General features: G+C 45.2%; 1 protein-coding gene across 1 annotated transcript in view; it reads right to left on the minus strand.

Annotated features, from left to right (window-relative positions):
• KDM6A (lysine demethylase 6A) overlaps window positions 1-12,914 on the minus strand; it is a 186,128-nt gene that overhangs the window by 3,076 nt on the left and 170,138 nt on the right. The window contains exons 12-15 of the mRNA XM_068266275.1: window positions 1,868-2,087; window positions 1,239-1,373; window positions 662-817; window positions 266-358 (exon numbers count right to left, since the gene is read on the minus strand). Coding sequence (XP_068122376.1) covers window positions 266-358; window positions 662-817; window positions 1,239-1,373; window positions 1,868-2,087 — 604 coding nt within the window. The remainder of the gene's footprint in view (window positions 1-265; window positions 359-661; window positions 818-1,238; window positions 1,374-1,867; window positions 2,088-12,914) is intronic.

Consider the following 12,914-nt stretch of genomic DNA (forward strand, 5'->3'; position numbering starts at 1 on the left):
CGACCCTTGCAGTGTTCAGTTGAGGGCCCATGTACAGTACAGGCATACAAGGGTGTTCAAGGGGAATTGCTGAAGGAGGTAAGAAAAAAGAATTTGTGGAACTGGGATTAAATTAATCACCTACTGATTGACCATCAGCCTTGTTCAGAAGAAAATGGCTCAGTTTCTGTAACATTCCATCATTTCACATTAAGTTATCAATCCTGACAAAACCATTTCATGCATAGTTCATGTATTTACATAAAAAAATGCTGTCTATTCATACCTGTAACTTCTGTGGTGGCAAAGACCAAGAATGTAATTGTTGCTGAGTAGGGGTATGTGACATACTGCCACTGCCCCAGCTATCAGAAGTACTCTATTAAAGAAGGATATCAAAAGTTATTCTGAGTTCTGCAATCACAAACATTACTGTATTAATACAGTTAGTCTACAAATATGAAAATGGACACAACAGAACATGCATGCATTATTAAAATAAATAAATGGTCAACAGTGCTGAGGATATCTGAGCCTGAGAAACTCCCTGCATATGGATACTCTCTTTATGAAAATGACCTCCATTTGGTGATTATCCTTAATGAAGGTGATGATTTAAAAAAATAGAAAGAAAAAAAAAGCATAGCATGAGCCACATACATTGTTTAGCTATGTAAAATACCTTTGCTGGACTAGAAGTTCTTTTCCTCTTGGCAGGACTTGACAGTTCATCTACCTGGCTAGAAGGAATCATATGTAGTGGCAAGGACTGCTGTGAAATTGGTGTTTGACTGAGGCCTAGTACAGATTCAGCATTCTGATGATGAGGTTTACAGGCCTAAGAATTGTAAGAGAGAAAATATCGGTCTGTGTAGTAAGTATTAGCTTTCCATGCCAGGAGAGGACAGGTGATTAAAACCACCTCTGGACAACACAATATACAAATTGTGGATCCACGTACAGAACAATGACTCCAGTCCAGCAGTGAAAAAAAAGGTGGGGAGGTGGGGGGTGTCCTGATGTGAAGCTACTAAAATAAATCATGATTGGATTTTAAAAATGAATATCCACAAAGGTTCTTAATTGGTACCCAGAAATGTGTTCTCGTCTACCTCTCTCTAACTTGTTTTGTTTTCTTAGGCGTACACAGATACATACCAGCTTGAAGATTAAGTAAAAATAATAAAAAAATAATGTTGCTAAACACTGAAAGTAACTTTTAAAGCTGGGTGTTTGCAGAAAATACCCCAACTTCTCACCTGCTGTGCTGAGTTCATGGCACCCTGCCTGGAGGTAAGCTCTGCGGGGATTGGTAGGCTCCAGGCCTCCTCAATACTAGGAAGCAATTTAGTTTTACTCTGTAGACTACCTTGTGGAAGGTTACACAACTGAGCCTAGGAAAAATTATGTGAAAAGGAAATTTAACACAGGCCTAATTCATTACGAGCAAGTCCACTACAACTTCCTCACAAAAACTAAGCGTTTTAATAGTATATTTTGGATTCTATGAAGAGATTTACAACAGGGTATCCAGCATACAAACCTTTGTGAGAATAAACCAAAACTTGTGAAAAGATATCTTAATTTTTTTTTTTTTTTTTAAACATGGGTTTGGAAACCACTGTATATATTTTCTTAAATCTATGACAAGGTAGAATGTATGCAGTGAACAAGAAAAAAAAAATACAACATGTATAATGGAGTGCAATAATTAGGAAAATGGGTGACCGACTTGTAGCAAAAACAATATAAACACATACTCCAAGAAACAAAAATACACACTTCAGGGGAATGATATATAACATAAAACGAGTACAATGCTCCTACATTCTTTATGATACATGTTGATAAGCAAATTATTGAAAAAGCAAACAAGACAATGCTATACCTGTAGGTACTTAATCCGAGCTGCAAGTGCAGAGGTATTACTACAGTTTTTGCTCCTTGTGGCATTTAGGTAGCATTTGATAGCATCCTGAGGCTGGTTGCAGGATTCGTAGAGTGTTCCCAGATCCATCCAGGCTGCAGCATGGCCATGATCCAATTGAACAGCACAAATATAGGCCTGCAGAGCATCCATAGGCTGATTCTGCTGCTGATACAACACACTGGAACCCAAAAAGTGCATACTTAAATAAAGCTGCATTTATTCACATTTTCATCTAGATATTTTTAAACATTCCAAAAAGTAAGCCTGGTAGAGACTACAACTAAGGTTCTCAAGCATGTGGTACATATAACTCTAGGATCCCAATAGATTTAGAGAATCGATTCCTACCACATACAGCACATGGATTTTTAAAATATTCCAACAAGGAATCTACTGAAAATGAATATGCAGTATTGAACCGTTAGATCGAGAACCCATAGTGTTGCACTGCATGGATCCTTGATCCTGCCGTGACCTCAATTGACCTGGGGAGTCCGCACTGTTCATTTGCTTCTTTCCATCAATTTGTAGTCAAAATCAGGCTAATTTCACTACATTTTTAGGGGAATCGATTATCAGCAGATTCAGAGTAAAAGTCATTTCCATCTAGATATTTTTAAACAATCCAAAAAGTAAGCCCGGTAGAGACAACCACCTATCAGCATGTGGTGCGTAGAAAAACTAGAAGATCTCGTTCTGCGCATGCGCAGGACGCCCCTGGTGTGGGTGAGTGATCAGAAAAGAGGGCGGCTAGGTCTGAACAGGCGCAGTGGCAAGAAACTACACTAAGTGACAGCGGGGGACCAGAGACTCGATCTTTGATGGCGCGGGCACAGGGTGGCTGCAGGGAGCTGGTAGAAGGCCCAGGTAAGTAAACTTTTTTTTTTCTTGTTTCGGTTCCCTTTAAAATCCATGTGTACATACCGAATGTAAATTTGTTACAGGGTAAATTGCATAAGACTTTTCTCCTACGTTGCTGTCACTTTCAGAAGTGATTAACTGTTCTAACCCTCTTAGAACAGGTTGTAGACCACTCCATATCCGAATGCGGTATTCTCAAAGTTTCCTTCATGCTTTTCAAAACCACTCCCTGGCACGAACGTCTACTGCTAGGTACACACGATGAAATTATGTGGGAGATCAATTTATTTCCAACATGTCTAATCTGATTTCCGATCAATTTTTCATAGAAGTGAATGGAAAATCAATCGAGAAATCGTTCGGAAATCAGATCAGACATGTTGGAATGAATTGATTTGACAGTAAATCTGTCAGAAAATTGCAGTGTGTGTACCTAACAAAGTGCTTGTCAGCCTGCCTACTCGTGTGCCTTTATTCTGGCAGTTGTACTGCACCATTGCAGTTTAGGGCACGCTTTTGAAAATGATGAAAATTCTAAGAATCTCTTTTGAGAAGGCATAAAAGAATATGAAAACTAGGACCCTCTGCATCAGCAGCACATCCTTGCATGTACTTTAAAGGAGAACTGTAGTGAAAGGGATATGGAGGCTGCCATATTTATTTCCTTTTAAAGGGAAGGTCCAAGCAAAAAAAAAAAATGAGTTTCACTTACCTGGGGCTTCTACCAGCCCCATGCAGCCATCCTGTGCCCTTGTAGTCACTCACTGCTGCTCCAGTCCCCCGCTGGGAGCTTTCTGACCTCGGAGGTCAGGGCCGAATTGCGTACATTTTTACACATTTCCGCTAGTGCAGGAACATTAACGCATACATTTTTACGCGTTAGTGGTGCAACGTGTAAATTTTTGTTCCTGCACTAGCTGGAATGCGTAAAAATGTATGCAATGTGGCCCTGACCTCCGAGGTCAGAAAGCTGCCAGCGGGGGACTGGAGCAGCAGTGAGTGACTACAAGGGCACAGGATGGCTACATGGGGCTGGTAGAAGCCCCAGGTAAGTAAAACTCATTTTTTTTTTGCTTGAACCTTCCCTTTAAGCAATACCAGTTGCCTGGCTGCCCTGCTGATCATCTAATACTTTTAGCCATAAACCCGGAACAAGCATACAGCAGATCAGGTGTTTGAGATTTTTGAGAGATCTGACAAGATTAGCTGCATGCTTTTTTCTGATGTTAAAGGGAACCTGAAGTGAGAAAAATATTTAAAACAAACATCAGGTAGCTGCAAATGAATATTACATACTAACCTCACCATCAGTTCCTTTCAGAAGCTCACCATTTTCTTCTTACAGTGATCCCTTCCAGTTCTGACAATATTTTGTCAGAACTGAAATATACCAGTTACTGTCAGTTATATATCAGCAGCTGTCAGTTACAACTGAATGTGCAAGGTAATGTCCACGTTTCCCTATGGCTCAAGTGGGCGATATTACAGTTTAACAGGGTGCTGACCAGGAAGCAGTTATGGGTAATGGCCATTTTCAAAATGGAGAACGGAGAATTTCATTGATCACAGTGGTCAAACAGGGTGCAGGAGAAGAAAAAGATTGACGAGTATACTACACAGGAGGTAAGTATAACATGTTTATTTTGACTTAATTTTCAGTTCAGGTTTTCTTTAAACACTACTGCAGCCAAAAAGCTCAGCAGGGCTGCCAGGGAACTGGTATTGTTTAAAAGGAAATAAATATGGCAGCCTCCATATACCTCTCACTACAGTTCTCCTTTTAACCAACTTAGAGGTATGGACTCAATCACCGCCAGGCTGCGCTAAGGGGTGGATCGGGGGTCTCCCCCCTGACGTCATTCCGATCGACGAGGGAAGCCCTATCAGGAAATTCCGTTCAGAGCGGGATGTCCTGTTTGGTATGATCGCCGGCCGTGATCGGAGGGGTGGGAGGGATGCTGCAGGGAGGAGGGAATCATGTAGCTTGCGCTAGGCTAGCTACATGATTAAAAAAAAAAAAAAAAAGTAAAAAAAAAAAAACACCCGTGGCCGAGTGGCGCAAAACCATTAAACGCCAGGGTGGTTAACAGGGCTGCTGTGTTGCTCTCCTATCCCACAGGTTTATTTAGCACAGACACACGGATAAGTCAAAAACCACAGTAAATATATGGGTATCTGTTTAACTAGCCTGCACTGATTATCTAACTGATCTGAAAAGGTAGTGGAGGATCAAAGCAGCAAAGTGGTGGTGTGGTAGAAGGGAGAGAGTTTACAGTGTACCTGAGGCAAATGTTAAATACTTACCTAAAGAGAGGGAAGCCTCTGAATCCTGTTTGTTGCCGTAACCCCCCCCCCCCCCCCCAAAAAAGGAATCCGTTCTGCCATTGTTGCGTGATTGAGTAACAAACTTCCAAACTTTTGCAGACAAGCTCTTGATTGACAGGAAATTAGGAAGTCATACGTGATTGTGACCAATGCATTTTATCACTTTTTTTTTTTTTTAACCCTTGTGTAAACTAGGACTCAAAAGGGCCAAATAAGCCAGGTGAATTTGCACAAATGGAGAACGCACGTATGGGCTACAGTCCTCATGGCCATCGGTCTCCCTATTCACGTCTGTTCCCTTGTAAACACCTCCATACATACACCAGGATGCACACTACTGTGCAAGTGCTGGCCCAGCGGCGTACTTTTAGCACTCTGCACATGCGCACTTCGTAATGACTTGTAGTGCAGATCAAGGATGCGAGCCGCCGGGATAGCACTTGCGCAGTAGCGCGTTACCTGGAACAAAGTATGGAGGCTTTTATAAGTAAATGGAGGGAATGAGGACTGCAGCCCATACATGCCTGTTACCTCCTTTTGCGCAAATTAAGTTGCATTGGGTATTCTTTAACCACCCTGGCGTTCTGATTAAATCGCCAGGGTGGCTGCGGGAGGGTTTTTTTTAAATAAAAAAAAAACTATTTCATGCAGCCAACTGAAAGTTGGCTGCATGAAAGCCCACTAGAGGGCGCTCCGGAGGCGTTCTTCCGATCGCCTCCGGCGCCCAGAATAAACAAGGAAGGCCGCAATGAGCGGCCTTCCTTGTTTTGCTTATATCGTCGCCATAGCGACGAGCGGAGTGACGTCATCGACGTCAGCCGACGTCCTGACGTCAGCCGCCTCCGATCCAGCCCTTAGCGCTGGCCGGAACTTTTTGTTCCGGCTACGCTGGGCTCAGGCGGCTGGGGGGACCCTCTTTCGCCGCTGCTCGCGGCGGATCGCCGCAGAGCGGCGGCGATCAGGCAGCACACGCGGCTGGCAAAGTGCCGGCTGCGTGTGCTGCTTTTTATTTGATGTAAATCGGCCCAGCAGGGCCTGAGCGGCAGCCTCCGGCGGTGTTGGACGAGCTGAGCTCGTCCAGACCGCTCAGGTGGTTAACCACTTGCCGACCACACATAACCAATGGGCGGCGGCAAAGTGGACGCCTTAAGGACCGCAATACGCCGAACGGCGGCGGGTCCTTAAGGCTTCTCCGGGGAGTGATCGAGTCATTGATGATGCGCGCTGCCGCCGGCAACAGGCCCCGCCCACCTGGCGCGATACCTCGCCGGCCAATTAGCAGCGCCGGCGGGGTTTGAATGGGCGATCTGGGCCAATCAAAATGTATAATACACTTTGTTTACATGACAAAGTATTATACAGGCTGCCTCCTCCTCCTCCGCACTCTTCGTCCGTGCGCCATCAGAGGAGGCAGCAGCCCTCTCAGTAAGCAACCAAACACCAGTTTTCACCCACACAGACCCCCCCCGATCGCCCACGCCAGCCCTCAGGACGCCCCCTGACCACCCCAGCACACCCCTGATTACACCCAAGCTCCCCCCTATAAACTCATCAATCACCCCCTGCCACTATCTGCCAACACTATTATTTAGATTAGGTCCCTAACTGCCCCCTAGGGTCCCCTGATCACCCCCCCTACCCTCAGATCCCCCCAGACCACCCCCCTGTATACTGTATACAATTGTATACATCTGCCTTACCAACTAGTCACCTGTCTGTCACCACCACCCATCAGAGCAGATCCTAAACTGTCCCTTGGGGGGACCTGATCACCCACCCAGACCCTCAGATTGCCCTCAGACCCCACTCCTGAAAACCTCCCCAGTGCATTGTTTACATCTATTCTCCCCTGTAATCCCTCACTGATCTCCCATCGTCACCCCCTGTGTCTGCACCCATCAGATCAGGACCCAGTCTGCCCTGTGCGGGCACCTAATAAACCCCCCTCACCCTCAGATCGCAAAAATCACCTTCCCAGTGCATTGTATATGATTGTGCTGACATTGTATTCGATTGTGCTGACATCATATTTGATTGCGCTGGCATCGTATTTGATTGCGCTGACATCGTATTTGATTGTCCCGTGATCGGCTTTGATTGTCCTGTGATCGGCTTTGAGTGTCCGTGCTCGGCTTTGATTGTCTAGTGATTGCCCTGTGATTGGCTGTGATTGCCCTGTGATTGGCTTTAATTGTCCCGCGATTGCCCTGTGATTGGCTTTGTTTTCTCGTGATTGGCTTTGATTGTCCTGTGATTGTTTCTGATTGCCTCCGATTCCCCAGTCGCCACCACCCCCGTCACTATCCTAGTGATCTAAAAACAGTGATCAGCGCTGCGTAATATGTTGGCGCTTTATAAATACAATAAATAAATAATAAATAAATAAATAAACTGTCACTTTTTTAGTATCACTAGTGTTAGCAGTTAGGCCAGTTAGCTAGGCCCCTTTGTTAGTGTCAGTTAGTGCTCAGACCACTGCACCACAGTCACTAATTAGCGTCATCACTGTCGCTAATCAACATTGGTACTACATAGTATCTGTAAGTGATCATTACTGATCACAGTCAGATCTATTAGGGTCACTAGGATCCACTAAAAACCGCCGGGTTTGCCCGATCAGGCCTGATGGTTTGCCTGCACTTGCGTTCAGCCCGCCCCACCGCAGACAGAATTTTTGTTTTTCTTATCACTGCGAAAAACACTGTACACTAGCTGTGGCACTGCTCAGTGACCACAGCTTTCTACCTCTCAAATACTCTTTTTCGCTAGGTAGGTGCTCTTTTTCCTGGGTAGTCTCAGAGGAATACCCCCTAAATTTAGCAGTCCACCATGGCAAGAAAGGGGTATTCCGATGATGAGGTGTTCAGGTACATGGCCCAGTCGGATGAGGACGATTGGGACGAACCATTCGACGAATCATCTGGGTCAGAGTTTGAACCTGAATTGAGCAGTGGCTCACTGACTGATAGCGATGACGAGGTTGAGGTCCCGGCTAGAGCCAGGCGTACCACACCCCATGTCGTTGGACCGCAGGTTGCGCAAGATCAGCCTCAAGTGCAACAGAGTGGTGCTAGTGCTGGTCTGAGATTTCATGGTGGGGCAGGCACCAGCAACACAACATCTCCTGGACCTAGAACCCGTACTTCCGTAGACCCTGGTGAAGTGGCGAGCACCAGCATGGAAGTTGAAACTGGTTCGGTGGCACGTGCAGTAAGATCCCAGTCGCAGCCACCAAGAAGACGGGCCCGTACTAACCCTTGTTTACCAGAGGTGCTGGCAAATCCAAATTGGCAATCCCCTGGTACCGCTGCACCCGTACTGCCCCCTTTCACCGCCCAGTCTGGAGTCCAGGTGGAGACAGATAATCTAGGATCAGTCCTAGACTTTTTTTTAATCTGTTCATCAACCAGGATCTCTTCTTGTCGTGGCAGAGACCAACCGTAAAGCCACACAATTTCTAACCGCCAATCCGGATGTCTTCCTTGCCCAGCCTTTCCAGTGGAAACCAGTCCAAGTTTCCGAAATTAAAATTTTTTGGGGCCTTCTCTTACACATGGGACTAATCAAACAGAATGTGTTGCGGTCTTATTGGTCTACGGACCCAGCACAACACGTTCCCTTGTACTCTGCTGCCATGTCCAGGACACGATTTGAGAACATCCTGCGCTTCCTGCACTTCAATGATGACGAAACCTGTCATCAACGTGACCTCCCTGCTTTTGACCGGCTCCACTAAATCCTCATAGACCACCGGTCATCCAAATTTGCAGATGCTTATACCCCTGAAAAGCAAATCTGCGTAGACGAGTCCCTCATACGTTTTACCGGGCGCCTTGGCATCAAACAGTACATCCCAAGCAAGCGCGCCCGGTATGGGGTGAAACTGTATAAGCTCTGTGAAAGGGCCACAGGCTATACATCTTATTTTAGGGTCTATGAGGGAAAAGACTCCAAATTGGAGCCGGTCGGATGCCCTGACTACCTGGGGAGCAGTGGAAAGGTTGTGTTGGACTTGGCGTCACCCTTGTTCCAGAAGGGGTACCATCTTTATGTGGACAATTACTACTCAAGTGTGGCCCTCTATCAGCACTTAAAGTTAGAAGGAATCTGATGCTGTGGCGCCGTGCGGCCTAGTCGCCGGGGCTTCCCCCAACGGCTCATTACCACCAGACTTCAACGGGGGCAGATGGCCGCCTTGAGTGCTGACGACCTGCTCGCGGTGAAATGGACGGACAAGAGGGACGTTTACTTTCTGTCCACCATTCACGCAGACACGACAGTCCAAATTCAACGGCGAACTGAGGTCATTGAAAAACCCCTTGTCATCCACGAGTATAATACTAACATGGGAGGAGTGGACTTTAATGACCAGAGGTTAGCACCCTATTTACTTTCCCGTAAAACAAGACGCTGGTATAAAAAAAAGTGTCTTTTTACCTAATTCAATTGGCAGTTTACAACAGCTTTGTTCTCTACAGTAAGGCTGGGAGAACTGGATCGTTTCTTCAATTTCAGAGACGGATCACTATGGAACTCCTGTATCCAGGTGTCCGGCCCCAACCCCAAGATGCAACTAGCCGGCTGCATGGAATGCATTACGCCTATCCGATTCAGTGTACCCCAGGTCAACGCACTCGAAGAAAACGTTGTCGTGTCTGCAGCAGGGCTGGTACAAGGCGTGACACCACTGTTTATTGTCCCGCCTGCACTGACCAGCCTGGCCTATGCCTAGGGGAGTGTTTTGAAAGGTACCACGAGCAGGTACACTATTCGAGAGTAGGGAACTCCAGACACAGCGGTAGGCACACAAGGGTCTCCCAGTGCCATTTCAAACTGCTGTGATGCGTTAGGGCAAAATGCCTAGCGAAAGTCACACTTTGCGGTCCCCCCCCCACGCCGGAAGTGCTTGACTTGACACTAGTGCATGCCTACGTTACTGCGTGGCTTCTGCGGCAATTTCGGTCGACCCGGAAGTCATTTTAGTCTATGGCGACGCAGTTCATTACTAGGCCGAATGCTACTCTTGTGGTATTCCCTGAAGGACCGTTTTGGACGATACGGTGCTTCAAGCTCGACCCACCGGATATGTCAATATGCAGTGTGAAACCAAACATCTGGTTTCGAGAGACCGTAATACACAGGGCTGCCAGAAACCTCTCCTTTCACTTGGGACAAAATGTGTAATGTACTTCACCACAACTTTGTGTGATTTGCACTTCGCACATTGTCCCATGGGGGAGGAGAGGTTTGTCCTCGGGAAGTAAAAAAAACAAACAAAAAAAAAAAAAAAACAGGTAAGCAAAAAAGTTAATGTTTGATTCGCAATATTCAGGTATTGATTAAAAAAGTTCAAAGTTTATTAATGTTAATGAAGTAATTGCTTTGCTGCTTGCTTGTTTTTTGTATTTTTTTTTCTCTTTTTCCATCCATTAACCTTCCAGGTGGACCGAGCGAACGACTAACCAGCTGCAGCACTGATGGTGCATCCTGACAGAACATTGCGCGTCTGTCAGGTTACACAAAATTGGTGCATGCAGCTCTGCAGGACGAGATTTCTCCTCCGCAGTAAAAAAAGATACGTTTGCAGAGGCATATGAGCTGAGGAGCGGTGTTGGGAGTTCATATGCTTTGGCAAACACTTTGTATCAAAAAAGAACTCAAGCAATGATTTCTCCATTCACATCGATCGATGTGGATGAATAAATCAGGTTTGCCTGGGCATACGAGCTGGTGGGTTTGGATTTTTGGGGCGGCAGCTCCTATGTCCAGGGGGACACCTTCCCCTCCTTTTTGTTTTGTTTTTTCGTTTTTCTTCTCTCTTTTTTCTATCCAGACCGACCAACCAACCAGCTGCAGCACTGATGGTGCATCCTGACAGAGGCATTGTGCATCTGTCAGATTACACACAAGTCGGTGCATGCAGCGCTGCAGGATGAGATTTCTCCTCCGCAGTCAAAAAGATACGTTTGCCGAGGCATATGGGCCGAGGAGCGGTGTTGGGGTTCATATGCTTTGGCAAGCACTTTGTATCAAAAAAGAACTCTGGCAATGATTTGTTCATCCACATCGATCGGTGTGAACAGATAAATCGGGTTTGCCAGGGCATACGAGCTGAGTGGGTTTGGACATTTTTGGGTGGCAGCTCCTATGTCCTGGCAGACGCCTTCCCCTCTTTTTTTTCACTTTTTTTGGCAGATATTTTTTCATCCACATTGATTGATTGTTTGACATTCATTTTTCCTTTCAACCCAGAGTGCATTACCCGTATGCCCAATATAAGGAGTATAGCAGAAATTCCTAATACTGGACATACATGTAATGATTGCAGAGACCATAAAATGCCAGGACAGACCCCACGAATGATGTCATTTTGGAAAGAGGACACCCCAAAGTATTCCGTGAGGTGCATGGTGAGTTTATAGAATTTTTTTTTTTGTGTCACAAGTTAGCAGAAATGGTTTTGTTTTTTTTCCACAAAATGTCATTTTCCGCTAACTTGTGACAAAAAATAAATTTTTCTATGAACTCACCATGGCCCTCATGGAATACCTTAGCATGTATTATTTCCAAAATGGGGTCATTTGTGGGGTTTGTTAACAGTCCTGGCAAGTGGGGGGGGGTTGCTAAATAAGCAAAAAATTGTCATTTACAGAGATATTTCTCCCACCCAGCATGGGTATGTGTAAAAATACACCCCAAAACATATTAAACTACTTTTCCCGAGTGCAGCGATACCACATGTGTGGCACTTTTTTGCACCCTAACTGCGCTAAAGGGCCCAAAGTCCAATGAGTACCTTTAGGATTTCAAGGGTCATTTTGAGAAATTTGTTTTCAAGACTACTCCTCACGGTTTAGGGCCCATAAAATGCCAGGGCAGTATGGAAACCCCACAAATGACCCCATTTTAGAAAGAAGACACCCCAAGGTACTCTGCTGTTAGGAGTACGGTGAGTTCATAGAGGATTTTAATTTTTGTCACAAGTTAGCAGAAATTGATTTTTAGAGGTTTTTTTTTTTTCACAAAGTGTCATTTTCCGCTAACTTGTGACAAAAAATAAAATTTTCTATGAACTCACCCTACTACTAACAGAATACCTTGGGGTGTCTTCTTTCTAAAATGGGGTCATTTGTGGGGTTCCTATACTGCCCTGGCATTTTAGGGGCCCTAAACTGTGAGGAGTAGTCTTGAAAACAAATGTCTCAAAATGACCCTTGAAGTCCTAAAGGTACTCATTGGACTTTGGGCCCCTTAGCGCAGTTAGGGTGCAAAAAAGTGCCACACATGTGGTATCGCCGTACTCAGGAGAAGTAGTATAATGTGTTTTGGGGTGTATTTGTACACATACCCATGCTGGGTAGGATAGCTCTCTGTAAATGGACAATTGTGTGTAAAAAAAAAAAAAAAAAATCAAAAGTGTCATTTACAGAGATATTTCTCCCACCCAGCATGGGTATGTGTAAAAATACACCCCAAAACACATTATACTACTTATCCTGAGTACGGCAATACCACATGTGTGGCACTTTTTTGCAGCCCAACTGCGCTAAGGGGCCCAAAGTCCAATGAGCACCTTTAGGCTTTACAGGGGTGCTTACAATTTAGCAGCCCCAAAATGCAAGGACAGTAAACACACCCCACAAATGACCCCATTTTGGAAAGTAGACACTTCAAGGTATTCAGAGAGGGCCATGGTGAGTCCGTGGCAGATTTCATTTTTTTGTCACAAGTTAGCAGAAATGGAATTATTTTTTTTTTGGTCACAAAGTGTCATTTTCCGCTAACTTGTGACAAAAAATAAAATCTATGAATTCACCAT

The sequence above is a fragment of the Hyperolius riggenbachi genome, chromosome 2 (genome assembly GCF_040937935.1).
Source record: "Hyperolius riggenbachi isolate aHypRig1 chromosome 2, aHypRig1.pri, whole genome shotgun sequence".
Classification (NCBI taxonomy): domain Eukaryota; kingdom Metazoa; phylum Chordata; class Amphibia; order Anura; family Hyperoliidae; genus Hyperolius; species Hyperolius riggenbachi.